The sequence below is a fragment of the Protobothrops mucrosquamatus genome, unplaced genomic scaffold (genome assembly GCF_001527695.2).
Source record: "Protobothrops mucrosquamatus isolate PMUCROS unplaced genomic scaffold, P.Mucros_1.0 scaffold1031, whole genome shotgun sequence".
Classification (NCBI taxonomy): Eukaryota; Metazoa; Chordata; class Lepidosauria; order Squamata; family Viperidae; genus Protobothrops; species Protobothrops mucrosquamatus.
Genome location: NW_015387265.1, coordinates 121,182 through 135,884, shown reverse-complemented (window position 1 = coordinate 135,884; position 14,703 = coordinate 121,182). Strand labels below are relative to the sequence as shown.

The window sequence follows — 14,703 nt, the reverse complement described above, 5'->3', positions numbered from 1 at the left end:
TTTATTTTATTTTATTAAATTTATATCCCGCCCTTCTCCTTGCGGACTCAGGGCGGCTAACAATCGGGTAAAAATACACAAATAACATTACAAATTTAAAAATTAATTAAAAAGGAAATATTTAAATTTGATCTAATTAAAATATAATTAAAACCCCCTCTAAAAGTTTCCCCTAGGCCAGTCCCGCAAGCTGGAATAACCATGTCTTAAGGGCGCGGCGGAAGGAAGGGAGATCAGGGATCACCCTGATCTCTGGGGGCAGTTCATTCAGAACTATTTTATATCTTCTATGCCTGCCTCAGGTTTATCTGCAATTAACTCTTTTCTCCTAGAGGGAAACTCTCAAAATGTGCATGGTTTCTGCAAAGTGACATTAACTTATCTTGATGAGAGAAAAAAAAAGAAAGCCTGTATGTTAGATCTAGAATCTATCTGAATTGGCAAGTGGGTCTAGAATTTTAAAGCCCAATAAGAGAGAATAAAATTGGGATCAGGTACATCATTATTCAATGCGCAATAGTCCCTGATTAGACTAATGAATAAAATGAGGAAGGGAAAAACCAAATAAGGAGGACAATTAGTTATTTGGTGGGTTGAAGGATTGCCCAGACATATTTGTGATTGTGCAAAAAAAAAAAAAAAGGAGAGTTTCCTTTCCTAGTGCTATCTGATTCATACATCCCCCACTTGTGAGATGCCTGCCAGGTCCTTTCTATAGAAAAATGGATTATTCTACAGTCAGATTAATGGGCTTTCATTTTGCAAAACATCTGTCACCGTTAGTCCTGGACAGTGAGCGTGAAATTAGTTTTGACTGCAGAAGGACTACATTGGTGTGTAATATGTGACTAACATTATAACAGCTCAGGAAGTGAGCTGTTGAATAAGAATTACCTGTTGAAAGGAGAACAGGTTTCTTTTGCACTTGCTGGGGGAACAGAATAAAATGGGAACTGTCCTATGTATGTATGTATATATGTATATATGTATCACTGTGAACACAGTGTATTACAGTTCCTTTTATATCACCAATAGCCTGAACTTAACATTGTAAGAAAAAGGTTTTAATGGATATTATACATGAATTATTTGAGATTCTGTGCACAAGGGATAAGTGAAGATGCAATGCAGCAAATATGTCTTTAAAGATACCTCAGAGAAATGTGACATAAATGGGTTTTCATAAATGCAACTGTTTATGATCACTGCAATATACTTCAGAATCACACCGAGATGATAGCCACAAATTTTAATTGGCAAATTATTCCACTTCTGTGACAAATTATATTGAGCAATTTTAACAGGGGGAGGGCAAATTTGAATCCATTTTCAGATTAGTTTTGGAGGCTATTTTGTTTTGGGCATATTATATTTTTATGGAATTAAAAAGGAAATACGAATTTTGACTTTCTTTTAATCACAAATTGCTTAAGTTGTAAATCACTTCAAATTTTCTTCAGGGTGTAAAAAGGCATGTATATTGAAGTTTTATAATGTATACATTTATTTAAATTGAATCAGTTAACCAATTAACAAGTTGATAAGCCAACAGATATATTCTTGAATCGGTTGACAATTTTATTGTTGTTGAGTGTAAGCCATAACATTGCCCAGTAGGAGGACTGAAAATCCATTCGCTCCATACATTTGTCAGCTGAACTACATCTTCTCAGGTGGCTTAATATCAGATATACTAACTGACTTCATACTTTTTGTTCATTTTGTTTGGAGAAATCAAGCAAGCTAACAACAGAGCAAAAATCTACATTTTACATGAATGGATTGCTGAAGGTTGGAATTAATTATTTATAAAATCCATTGACCCTCTCACTCTGTCATGATTCTGAGGGCCTCACAAATTGATAATAAAAAGATATGTAACATAAAAAAGAAGTCCAGAAAACCATTAATTGATCAAAATCCCACACAATAATCTATCACCCACTGCAACCCAAAGTCTGGGGGAAGAGCCAGGTTTTTAAAAACATGTTTAAATACAGCCATGGTTAAATGCCATCAAGACATTAGAGTAGGGTTTTCCCCCTCAATCTAATGTGGCTATTTATTTAGGAATCTTACAAGATTTCATAAAGCATATTTTTCTGTCAGGTAATTCAAAGTTTGGAAAACTACCACTGAAAAATGCTACTCCTAGAAGCCCTCATTGCATGTTGGCAAACAGATTGATTTATAGAATGTATGTACTGCCTTAGTTCAAATAGAGTTTAAGCAATGTACAACATCTATATTAATAAAGCAGTACAACTTATTTATTTGTATCCTTTATTATTTTTAAAATAATTCATGGTTGCTAACATATCCAACATATCTTCCTCCTCTTATTTTCCCACAACAACCCTCTGGTTGAATTGGATTGAGAGAGAATGACACACAGCTGACTTTCATGGATAAGGCAGGACTAGAATTCCTGGTCCCCCCGCTTTCTAATCTGGTGCTTTAACCACTAGACCAAAGTATCTCTCTAATTAAACAATATATAATAATATAATAAACATTAATGCTTTCTTTTCCTAGTGCCTCCATACTAATCAATCCCAAATGGTTTCTAGTGAAGCTAGATTTTTACAAGATAATATCAGTACAGATTTGAAGATATGAAAAAGGGGCATTCCTTTAGATATTCTGGTTCCAAGACAGGAAAAACTTTAAATCTAGGGGTGTCAAACTGTCAGCCCGCGGGCCGGATGCATCATGGCAAAACTGTGCCCACTCTATATATGTATGTGTAGGTATCTATAGACAGACAGACAGAGAGACAGACAGACAGACATAACTGTATTTATTAGCGTGTTTACTTTTATAGTATTTGTATGCTTTCCCCATTAAAAACTCTGAGCAAGTCAAAACAATAAACATATACTTCATAAACACATCATAAAACAAATTATATAAATGTATAATAAATTTACATAATAATGTAAAACAAACCATTTTGAATTACCAATCTAGAGGTAGGCCTTCTGGAAAAGGATGGTCTTCAACTGTTTAGGAAGATCTCTCTCTCTCTCTCTCTCTCTCTCTCTCCCCCCTTTCTCTCCCCCCTCTCTCTCACACACACCACACATACTGAATTCATAATGTATGTGATAGCTACTATAAAAAAAAATCTAAGTATGCAATCAAGCAGTGCTTTCAGTGGTATTTGATATCCTGGCTTCAGGGTATGATTTGAAGACACAAAATGAACTGATTTCATTGGTCTGGATGACAAACAATTTATATCATCTATAATTCAATCTAAAGAGCAGGTGGCTATGTAAAATAAGCAAGCTTGGAAGCTGAAAAAAAGCTGATACTTTAAGGAATTCACTCATTAAAGTTAATATGACTGTTAAAATACCAACATTTTTTTTAAGGATAGGGTGGATGAATGAATTCCAGAGAAGTGCTGTGCTAAAATGTTTGTGCATCTCAGGGCTGGTATTCAGATTTTATTAACCACTATAGTTTGGGACAAATACCTTATAACTTCAGTTATATGGTTCTCCCTTGGTTCTACTATAGTATTTCTTTTATATGTAAATAGTCCATTTAATTGACTCCTGATGTTTTCTGTGTTAACTTTGGTCCAGGAAAATATTCCCAGTAAAGACTAAGAGACAGAGACTATCATGAAAGCTTGATTAAGAAGCAGCTTTCAAAGTTTAACACATTCCCTTGTGTCTTTCAGATGTACATTCAGACCACAACGTTGACCATCTCAGTGAGCCTAAGCGCCTCTGTGTCATTAGGCATGCTCTACATGCCAAAGGTCTACATAATCCTCTTCCACCCAGAGCAAAATGTGCCCAAACGAAAGCGCAGTCTCAAAGCAGTTGTGACAGCAGCCACAATGTCCAACAAATTCACTCAGAAAGGAAGCTTTCGCCCCAATGGAGAGGCCAAATCAGAACTATGTGAAAATCTGGAAACACAAGGTAAGTTGAACCTATCTGAGCAAATGCTTCTTCCTCCCCCCCCCCTTTTTTTTTTGAAGATTACCACTCCTTCCAGCTCTGGAGAAGATTGCTGGGAGAAACAAGTTCTCTGATAAACAAGGGCTATTTTCTAACTATGCTAAGAGGGAGGAGCCAATAAGAGAGAATGGGTTATTTAATTTCCTAACAATTTGCATGTATTTGTTTGTTTGTTTGTTTGCAATCTTGGATAGCTTATGTTGAATTCAGGGCAAAGTCACAATATGAATCAAAGATACTGATTTCTTGCTTTATAGCTCAGTTTTTCTGCCACAAAAATATATTCATTTAGTTGACAGATTCCTAGTCCAAAATGATTCTTGTGAATCTCCTCTCCTCTTTTTTTTCTTTTTCACTCTCATTCTTTTTCTGGTACCATCTTGCAGCTGCAAGAAAATAACATATTGCTCTTGCCAGAAATCTGAACTGATTTCTGATTTCCATGTCAGAATAAGCAGGAAGCTATATTACCCTGCTTTCAGCAAATTTGATGAAAGGAATATTTAAGATCTTGAACAATGGAACTTGGATATTGCATTGGGGAGGGAGTAGAGTTGCCCATCCCAGTCTTATATTAAAATATATATTTTAAGTATGCTTTGATCTGGTGATTTACTGTGGCTGTTCCAGAAAGGAAAAAAAGCATTCATACAGATCCCTAATTTGGATTACGAGAGAGACCTATGGAGCAAAGAAGCTGTTAAAAAAAATCCTTGTGTCATTGTCCTACTAAAATGAGCCCTATCTCAGTACTGTTTTTCCTGGGCTTAGATCTTCAATGAGAAGATGTATTTATTATCAATTTAATTTATGTCTTTCTACTTTCTACTTTAAAGCAAAATAAAAGCAACATAAAGAGTTATAATTAACATGAAAATTGATACTCTAATCAACTAATAATGAACGACCTGGCAAAAGGGGATACTTTTTAACAGAGAGGCATGGGAAAGAAAATATTTAAGTCCTCCGCCAAACACAGGTGTTGATCAGAGTCTGAATTAGAGTTATGCGTGGCATGTATTATTTGATCTTTCAAGGCTGGCTACATGCGTGCAGCACGTACTGATAAACCTAGAACAAACAAAAGTGAAATTAGGCCTTTTCTTTTTGAAATCTGTTTCCATGACAACCCTCCTCGCTCCTCCTTGGGATGGGAACCCTTGCACAGTATAATTGTGTTTAGAAGCAAAGGAGTTTCAGGATAGAGTGATGTTTAAACATCAAGTTCCTGAAGCTCCTGTTTCCTTCAGTGGAATTTATGTGTAGATTGTCTCTGATGTTTTGGACTGTACATAGAGAAATACACAAACATATGTGCCCCCCTCACCGTTAATCTTCTATTTTACATTCTGATGCATTTGCATTGAGTGTACATCCTATGTAAAATGCTAATAGTCGCAGCAACTGGATGTGAACTTTTTAAGAGTTGCATTTATTTTACTTTACTAAGCCAAAGGAAGTCCTCTAAAACAGTGGTTCTCAACCTGTGGGTCGGGACCCCATTTGGGGTCGATCGACCATTTCACGGGGGTCGCCAAGCAAGGCTGTTCGCCATTTTTTTTGTCCATTTTTTTTGTCCGCCATTTTTTTCCCCTTTTCCGGCGGGTGCCTTACCTCCCTTGGGCTGGGCCAGCTGGTGGTCGGTCTGCTCCGTCTCTGCCGCTTGCCAGCTACGCCTCGGCCGGCGCAGGGGGCGGAACCACACATGCACGGCACTCCTGGGCAGGGAAAGTCCTCGACTTACGACCGGTTTAGTCCTCGACTTACGACCGGTTTAGTCCTCGACTTACGACCGGTTTAGTCCTCGACTTACGACCGGTTTAGTCCTCGACTTACAACCAGTTGGGGTCGCGGCATTAAAAAGGTTGAGAACCACTGCTCTAAAAGGATACAAATTACAAATTGCCCTTTTCACCATGCTTTCCAGCCTAATCTGCTTAATATGTGGACATTGCCTTGGTTAGAAGTTGTGGGGCACATTTTTCCTGGGTACTTCAGATAGAGGGGGGGGGGGTCTTATCCAAACAGTGGTGCATGATCTGAAATTATTATATGGATCAATATTTTAAATTCAAAACAGTAAAACTAATAATTTAAAATATAGTTTCAAGAAATATTTCATTATTTCGGCTTGCCTACAGATCTGTTTGCTATGCCATTGACATTAATTGACAAGAAACAATCAAGAACAAGAGTTCATTAACACAGAAGTGAGAAGAAAGTATTTGTATGTGGACTGGGTTTTAAATGAATATTCTACCCACAGGCTGAAATATTGCCAGAAATAAGATATTTAGAAAATCCTTCTTTCTATGTTTGCTCATAAGTCTTTTTTAAAAAAAAAACAATACTCTCTTATAACATTTTCATTTGGCCCTTAGATGTTTTTTAGAGAGAAAAAGCAAATTCTCAGAGAATGTCTGTCACTGAACATAGAATGAAACCAAATAATTTAACTCCTTGGGAACCACTTTGGGAATTAAGCAGCAAGGAAGTCTACTTCCATATCTGCTTATGGATTTAACAGAACATCTGGCTGGCTACTCCTGGAAACAGGTTGCCCAAGTAGATAGATTGTTGGGTCTCTCCAATAAGAAGTTATCAGAAAAATATGATCAACTCAAGCAATTTGACCAAGGCGTCAGTAAGTTAATATGAATATTATATAGTCTGTTTTAAAATAAAATAAGTAATTTTTTTTTACTAAAGTTTACTACTAAAATTAAGAAAGCTGAAAAAGTTCCAGGGTCTTGTTTTTCCAAAACACAATATTTTTCTGCTGATAACTTTGGATCTGAACTTTTTATTATTATTATTGCTTTCTCTTATTGATGTATAATTTTCATGCTTTTTTTGAGGGGGATTCTTAGTTGCTTTTTCTAAATAGGGAAACATTTAAAAACCATGCAGAGTCAACTAGAATTGGGATGGGCTATAAATATTGTAAAAACGTAAATAAGCTCATAAATACTGAAAAATATATATAAATATAGTAAGATGGGAATAGATGTTGCACTGAAAACAGCCCAGAAAGGCCAAGTAGCCACTAAACATGATAAATAGTAATTAGCTTTATGTGAATAACTTCACATTTATAGATCTCACATCTGGCCATAACCTTGATGAAAGTATAAACTGCAAGTTTTTTTCTTTTCTCACCATACTTTATGGAGTTGGTTTTTTCCAGAAGTCAATAGTCCTTTACTATATGAAACGAAGCCAATTCACATAGAAAGCAGGGCACAAAAAGAAGCTGTCCTTCAGTCTGTCATGATTTCAGATTCTTACATGTTTCGCATTTGGAACAGAGTAACTCAGTCCAAATGGAAGCTGACATGATCTGCAAGAGAAATATCAAGGCGACTCGGGGAAGAATACCACAGAGCAATCACAGTTTTTATGCTGGGAATAGGAGATGCTATGGCATTGTCTACCAGGGAAAGAAGGGTCATTTTTCACTCTGTCAATGGCAGGTCATGTATCTTTAAATAAACAAGAGAATAAATAATTTACAGGCCTTGATTGAGGCAATATTGGCTATGAAAACATTGTGGTTAACAAATAGGGCTGTCAGCTCTGATTTCTTATGGCCCATCTAATCGTTATCTGAGGATAACAGCACCTGAAATCTTCAGTAAAGTTCATTTGTCAAAAAGACATCATCCCAGGTGAAGAAACACCAACCCCTTTCAGCTTTCTGCTTCCAGCTTTAGGTTTTCCAGGCAGGGGTAGAGAAATTTTAGAAACATTAGAACCGAGATATGTTGTTAGCCATGAAATATCCATTTTCCAAAGTTAGAAGTGGTGGTGCAGTGGTTGGAATGCAGTATTGCAGGCTAACTCTGCCAACTGCAAGCTTTCCATCGTTCTGAGGTCAGTAAAATAAGGAGCCAGATTGTGGGGGGGGGGGGGGCAATATGCTGAATCTGTAAACCACTTGGAGAGGGCTGTAAAGCAGTAGGAAGTGATATATAAGTCTAAGTGCTATTGCTAGGAGGATGGGAAACAACAACAGTATAACTCTGAAGAACTAATCATTCACAGCAAACAAAGGGAGAAATTGGTTCCAGTGTAGTAAAAAATTATCAACAAAACGTTGTCTCTCTTTGTCTCACTTTTGTATTTGTAGTCTGTTTATTTGTGTGCAGCTTTCTCTACAGTAGATTGAGGCAAGAGCTGTTCAAATAAAATTCAGTTCAAATAGAAATATAGTACAAATCAAATAACAAACTGCATTTATAATTCATTTAAAATATATCCAATTCTAAATAAGACAAATCTTTGGATGAGTTCACAATATCCAGTATCAAAAGCTTTATAATCACAAAGTATTTTATTCAATAGTTCATATTAAGAGAACATATGAAATATTTGAAAAGATTTATGGTAATGTTGGCAGTGAACACAGACGGTCTCCCCTTAAGTTAAACATTACAGAAATTTTTAGCAAAGAATGATATTAAGTATCAAGGCTGACATAGGTTTCAGTAAAGTTCAGTGCTATATAATAAAATGATAAGTAGATTTAAGAGTGATATATATTAATTTGGCAATATGGCTTTTGGAGATGTTTTGGGTGGAAAACTATGAAAAAACAAGATGGGGAAAGTAATAAAGAATATATTAAAAAGCAGGACGAAATGCCTTTGCCTAGACAATACCAAAGGAAATAGTTCATATCATTTAATTTCATTGAATCATTGTAAAAAAGAGATCATCTATTGCAGGCATATCAAACATGCAGCCTGCGGGCCAGATGTGGCCCATGCAGGCCACGCCCACCCCTGACCCCGCAAGGGCAAAACAAATCCCGATACATCACCTATGGCCCGCGATGCGGTCGGGTTTGACACCCTGCATCTGATGCAACAATGGCTAACCTACAAATTACATTAAATATCCCTTTTCTAACAGTGAGGATAATTAACCAGCTTGCCTTCAGAAATCGTGGGCGCTCCATCACTGGAGGTTTTAAGAAGAGACTGGACAGTCACTTGTCTGAGATGGTATAGGTTCTCCTCCTTGAGCAGGGGGTTGGACTAGAAGACCTCCAAGGTTCCTTCCAGATTCTATTCTCTTCTATTCTATTCTATTCTTCCTTGCTTCTTTCCATAGACAGTTGACATGGTGGAGTCTGATTTGGATTAATAAGCAAGAAAGGCAGACATAATTCTTCAAAATGCAGCCTAACCCTGATGAATGTTTAGATTAGGGTTAGAAATAAAAATACCACAATACCACTTTTAAGAGTAGCATTTTAATTTTCTGATCACAAGGATACTCACATTTTGCAGTACAAAGTATGACAAAGTAAGAAGCAAAGCATGGAGGAAATTTTGACAGTGCTCCCATTTTCTTTCTTGTCAAATTTGAATTACATTTATCATTATGACTCTCTTCTACATTGCTTGTGACTACCTCCAGCTGGTTTTCAGCTACAGTCTGAGAATCCCTGGAGATAGAATTAATTTTTACCCAATCTAAGCCATGGTGCTGATCTGACTATGTGGAAATGAGGGTGCACATTCCATGAAAACAATATTTTTGGCTTTTAATGTTCATTTTTGGTGCTTCAGATAAATGGTACCCAGTCATTTCCCAGGCAACACTCTCTACCTCAACACAACTGCCTGTAACTCCAGGCCTTTCCCTCTTATCTTCCCAGAGATTTCTCCCTATTGTGATGCATATTTGTTCCACCTCAATGCTGAAACTGGTCTCCCTGCATTGTTTTAAGGGACCTGAATGCTGAATATCAGATTTACTTTTTTTCCCCAACTACTGGAAAAAATATAATTCCGTAATGGAGGTTAATCTGTTATCTGTATGGAGGTTAATCTTCCATTCTGGAAGTGGATATTTAATTAAAAGCAACTCCTCACAAACTCCCTCCTTATTTTCCCTTTGTCCTTCTTTATCTTTTGCCATTTAATGCATATTATACCCCAGGGGAGAAATAAATTGCACAACATGAGCCTTATTCTCCAAGCACTGCTGCTTCCTTGCATGATATATTGCATTGATCATGTCTGTTTTTCTATTTTCCCCCCAAATAATAAGTTCCCAATGTATCTTGAAAGGTTAAAGAAATCTGCTTACCAGCAGACTAAGAGTTGTATAAAAATAGGCAATGTCAGACTGGTTATACAATTTTTTTTCAGATCTCACTAATATATGATAGAATCTTTATGTACATAAAATGAATACTTTCTAGAACATTAAAACTTGGTTTATAACTATATTGTACATGTATATTTTAAAAAGTGCTATACAGTGGAAAATATGTACAAAATGTGTATATTATAAAAACGTACAATATCATGTTCAGTTTTTAAAATATGTAGAATTGGAGTTTTCTGCCTAAGGAGACTAGGAGGTGTCCATGTGTTAAGCTGAAGAAATATACATGGAAACACATACATATATTCATGCAGACTTTGAATAAGCCAGATTTGTTAATAAAATTAGAAGTTGAATTTGTGGAAAACAAGAAAGACAGATTTGCCAGTATCTATGTATTTATAACAAGAATTCTTCAAAGAGGGGGTAGAAGTTTGGAAGTTGAAATCAGCCACACATATTTACTCAGTGTTCTGACCTGGTATCTGGTGACTGCTTGAGTCTGAGGCTTTTTACCTCAATCCTGACAAGACTGAGAGGCTATGGCTGTTTGATACCCCTGGGATTAGGGACCTTTTCATCATTAACCTATTCAAGACAGATCTGTAACTTGGGAGTACTTGCTGAACTCACATCTTCTGATAAAAGAATGGGATAGCTGTAGCAAGGATAGCCTTTATATAGTGTTATCTTGTTTGCTAGTTGCCACATTTCCTTGACAGTGAGGTTCTTTAGATAGTTACTCACCTCAATGGTCACCTCACAACTAGATTATTATAATATGCTCTACATCTGACTGCCCTTGAAAACCATTCAGAATCTGTGCTTGGTTTAAAATATAGTGGTGTGAGCAGTAACAAGCACTTTTCAATATGTCCATACTAATCTATTGCTATGCAAGCTGTATTGCTTGCTGTCAGTTTCCAGAGGCAATTCAAAGTGTTGGTTGTCACCTATAAAGTACTTCATGGCATAGGGCCTGGTTACCAACCTTTCTCGGTTGGTGGACTGGAGGGAAAAGGATGGGGAAGCAAGCATGCATGCAATGCAAATGGGGCAGGGCTAGCACCTACGTGATACTCACTAGCCCTGCCCTGTTCTTGCATGGTGCAGCACTCCATTTCTATGCCCCACAGTGCGACGGTGCCCATTTTCATGCCCCACGGTGCAGCGGCATCCCGTTTTCACACCCAAGGTGCTGCAGCAGCCCTTTTTCATGCCCCGTGGCATGGTGTCCTGTTTTCGTACCCCACGGCCATGATCTAGCGTGAGTGGGTGTGTGTGCACGCACACGTGTGAGCACTGCCCAGCCTGTCCCGTGGCCTAGTGGCCAGCAGGTCATGGCCCACTACCGGGCTGTGGCCCACAGGTTGGGGTCCCCTGTCCTGGAGTTTCAGAAAGTTTTTCAGATCTGACTGTGCTCCCAGGCCTGGGGCTAATATTTGTGGGACCCCTATGGTGCTTTCTATCATTGTATATGTCTGATTTAATCTGTGCTATTTGCTATTTTGTTTTTAATTGTTTCTACTGGGCGGGTTTTTTTTTATGTTGTAAGCCATCCAGAGTCTGTTGGAGTGATTGATTGTTATACATTTAGAACTATAATATTAATGAACATTGGTCTAAGATGGCAAACACTCTTTCTCCTGTCCTATATAAGAATCATAAGAAGAAGAAACCATCTTATATGTACTTATTTTGCATTTTGGCAATTTTAACCTAAAGTTAGCAGCTTCCATTTCTGGCATGAAACATTCACCCAAGTTTTCTCATTAGGCAGAGACTCGACACATGTACATGAATTAATTGATGATATATCTATGTGCCTTATCTTTTTTTCCCACCAGCTCTGGCTACCAAACAGACGTATGTCAGCTATAGCAACCATGCAATTTAAACCCAGCCAGTGACAATAGACCACAAGAAAAGGGCTGACAAGGAGGATGAATCAGAAAATGCAGCTGAACTCTTCAGTACAGATGATGTTATTATGGTGGAGGAGAAGGTAAAACCAAATCTGACTCCATGAAGGCATCATATAGGTGCTTGTTTCCAGTTACTGGGCTGCTGGAGGAAGCTCTTCAAAAAGATGGCCACCAAGTGTAGTTGAAAGGACCAACCAAGTTATCCCACGAAAAATATCTGCCTTCCATTAAAGGGAGAGGAACCAATGAACATCACACCCAAAAGAAAGAAATGGACAGGTCTTAAGCATCCTTTTTGCATTTTTTCCCCCTGTATCTTGGCAAAAGATTGAATAAATTTCCCTTTTATTCCCCAAATTGTGAAATGGTTTGTGCTTGTGAAGTCTTTTTTTTTATTTTTTTCCTTTTTCCCCCTTTTCTATCTTTTTGTTTATTCCTCACTTCTGACTTCATCATCTATTTCTCATCTTGTTTCTTTTCTGTGTCCCTCTTTCCTCCTTACCAAGTTTTCTATGTTGCAAAAATAACAAAAGTCCTTTAAAAAAACACAAAAACCATCATCAACAACAAAAATGAAAACAAAACCTAGACTGTGTTCAAAGTGCTGATTTCTATAGGTGGTAAATTAATGTATGTGATGACCATATGGATTGAAATATGTCTGCTTCAATGTACTGACCAATCAAAAATTATAAAAAAAAACAAAAAAAAATAATCAAAAAGTTCAGTGCCTGGATGTTTATGAATTATTTAATGACAATGTGTAGAGCATGATCATTTTTATACCAGAATATTTCTAATAAAAAACTTGGTTTTGCACTCATGAGTTGTATTTTGTTGCCTCATTCTCATCTCTAGAAGTTGCTTTACAAAAATAAATGCTGTGGTCACATTAAACATAATAAAACATATTTACATAATAGGTGCTCAGGTAGTAAGTTTTAATATCATCACATCACATATATCATTTACTTTTCATAAAAGCAAGGGATGCAGTATCTGGATTATATGAAGAAATGAAAGAATTTCTTACCCTCCAAAAGTCTTGGGTGCAGTCACAAGACTCCCAGAAGTTTCTATTAAATTCTAGTTTTGAGGGCACTGAAAAAGGAAAAGTATTTAAACAATGGGAAGTATTTAATTAAACCATATTTAGTGAAATAATATTCAATTAATGCACTGTAATTATAACTGCATTTAAATTGAATCATATATTATTTCATCTGGTTTTGGCATGCAGTCCCAACCCAAACAAGATATGCATTAACATGCTATAAAGTGATATTTTAGCTAACTCTGGAACTATATGAATCATGTTTTTCCTTTGCCAATTCTCAAGGGATAATATAGGGGTTGACAACATCATGCCTTTAGATGTCAAGGAGTTCATCTCCTCTAAAACACTACTTACAATCTCCTCCCAATAAAGGAAAAAAAACCAAATACTTGTTTAAAAACTAAAAAGGTGTCCTAAATCACATAAACCTGGCAAATCTCATTCAAATGTGCTGATCTCAGCTGGCAGGACAAACAAATAATGTGAGAACACTGAAATCTAATTAGATTTCAATTTTATTGCAAAGTAACATATTCTAGCAATCTTGGGAATTTTCAGACTGATATATGGAATGGAGTACCATAATTATTAGGAAAAATCACACAATGGCACCTTGGGTCTTGAAAGAATTGGCAACAGTAGACCAGATTTCTCTTATTCTCTCTCCCTCTCTCTCCACATATTCTATGTGTGTGTTCACGTATGCATGCAGTTAAAACTGCAATAGGCATTTCCTTCTGCCATACAAATATACATATGCCCTCACACCCACATAGAGTGATAAATATATATTTCACTTTGTACAGGCTTATACAGACAACCTCAAATTCTGTTCAAAATGCCAGTGTGCACAGAATGACAAATGGCATGATGGTAAATAAATGGTACATGCAGAATTTAGCTAGAAAAAAAACAAAACTTTCCCCAAGTCTATTGCTTGTCAGTTGCTTGCCATAATCTTGAAAAATGTCACATACTTTGAAAGTAGGAATATAGGATCAATATACAGATGGCAAACTGGAAGGTAATGCTTTAGCATGAAGATCAAAGTTGTACAATGGGAACAAGGGCTGAATAAAATAATAGACTTGAAGGCTAGATGTCTATGGAAATTCTCAGTCATCCAGGTCATAGTTATCCCAAAGGTGCTTTTTCATGAGGCAACTGGACTTTCTTGTTTTTCTTTGAAGACATTTCGCTTCTCATCCAAGAAGCTTCTTCAGCTCTGATTGGATGGTGGGGAATGGAAGAATGAACCTTCAAGTGGCCTCAACGACTCTCTAAAAGAATGCAAATGTCCAGCTGTCTGCAAGGAGTATAAATCCTTCCATTCCCCACCATCCATCAGAGCTGAAGAAGCTTCTTGGATGAGAAGCAAAATGTCTTCAAAGAAAAACAAGAAGGTCCGGTTGCCTCGTGAAAAAGCACCTTTGGAATACTTGAAGGCTAGGTTCACAAAACATGTAAACCCTAACCATGGGTTAATACAGGGGTAGTCAACCTTGGCTCTTTTATGACTCGTGGACTTCAACTCCCAGAATTCCTGAGCCAGCTATCATAAAAGATTGTACCATTGCAGATTTTTCCTTGTTTTCCTTGTTTTCCTTGTTTTCTCACATTTGGG

General features: G+C 36.9%; 1 protein-coding gene across 1 annotated transcript in view; it reads left to right on the top strand.

Annotated features, from left to right (window-relative positions):
• The window catches only part of LOC107291015 (metabotropic glutamate receptor 4), a 268,099-nt gene extending 255,717 nt beyond the window's left edge, over nucleotides 1-12,382 (top strand). The window contains exons 9-10 of the mRNA XM_015819964.1: nucleotides 3,692-3,938; nucleotides 11,945-12,382. Of these exons, the coding sequence (XP_015675450.1) occupies nucleotides 3,692-3,938; nucleotides 11,945-11,994 (297 nt within the window). The 3' untranslated portion in view covers nucleotides 11,995-12,382. The remainder of the gene's footprint in view (nucleotides 1-3,691; nucleotides 3,939-11,944) is intronic.
• Nucleotides 12,383-14,703: the final 2,321 nt, after the last annotated feature.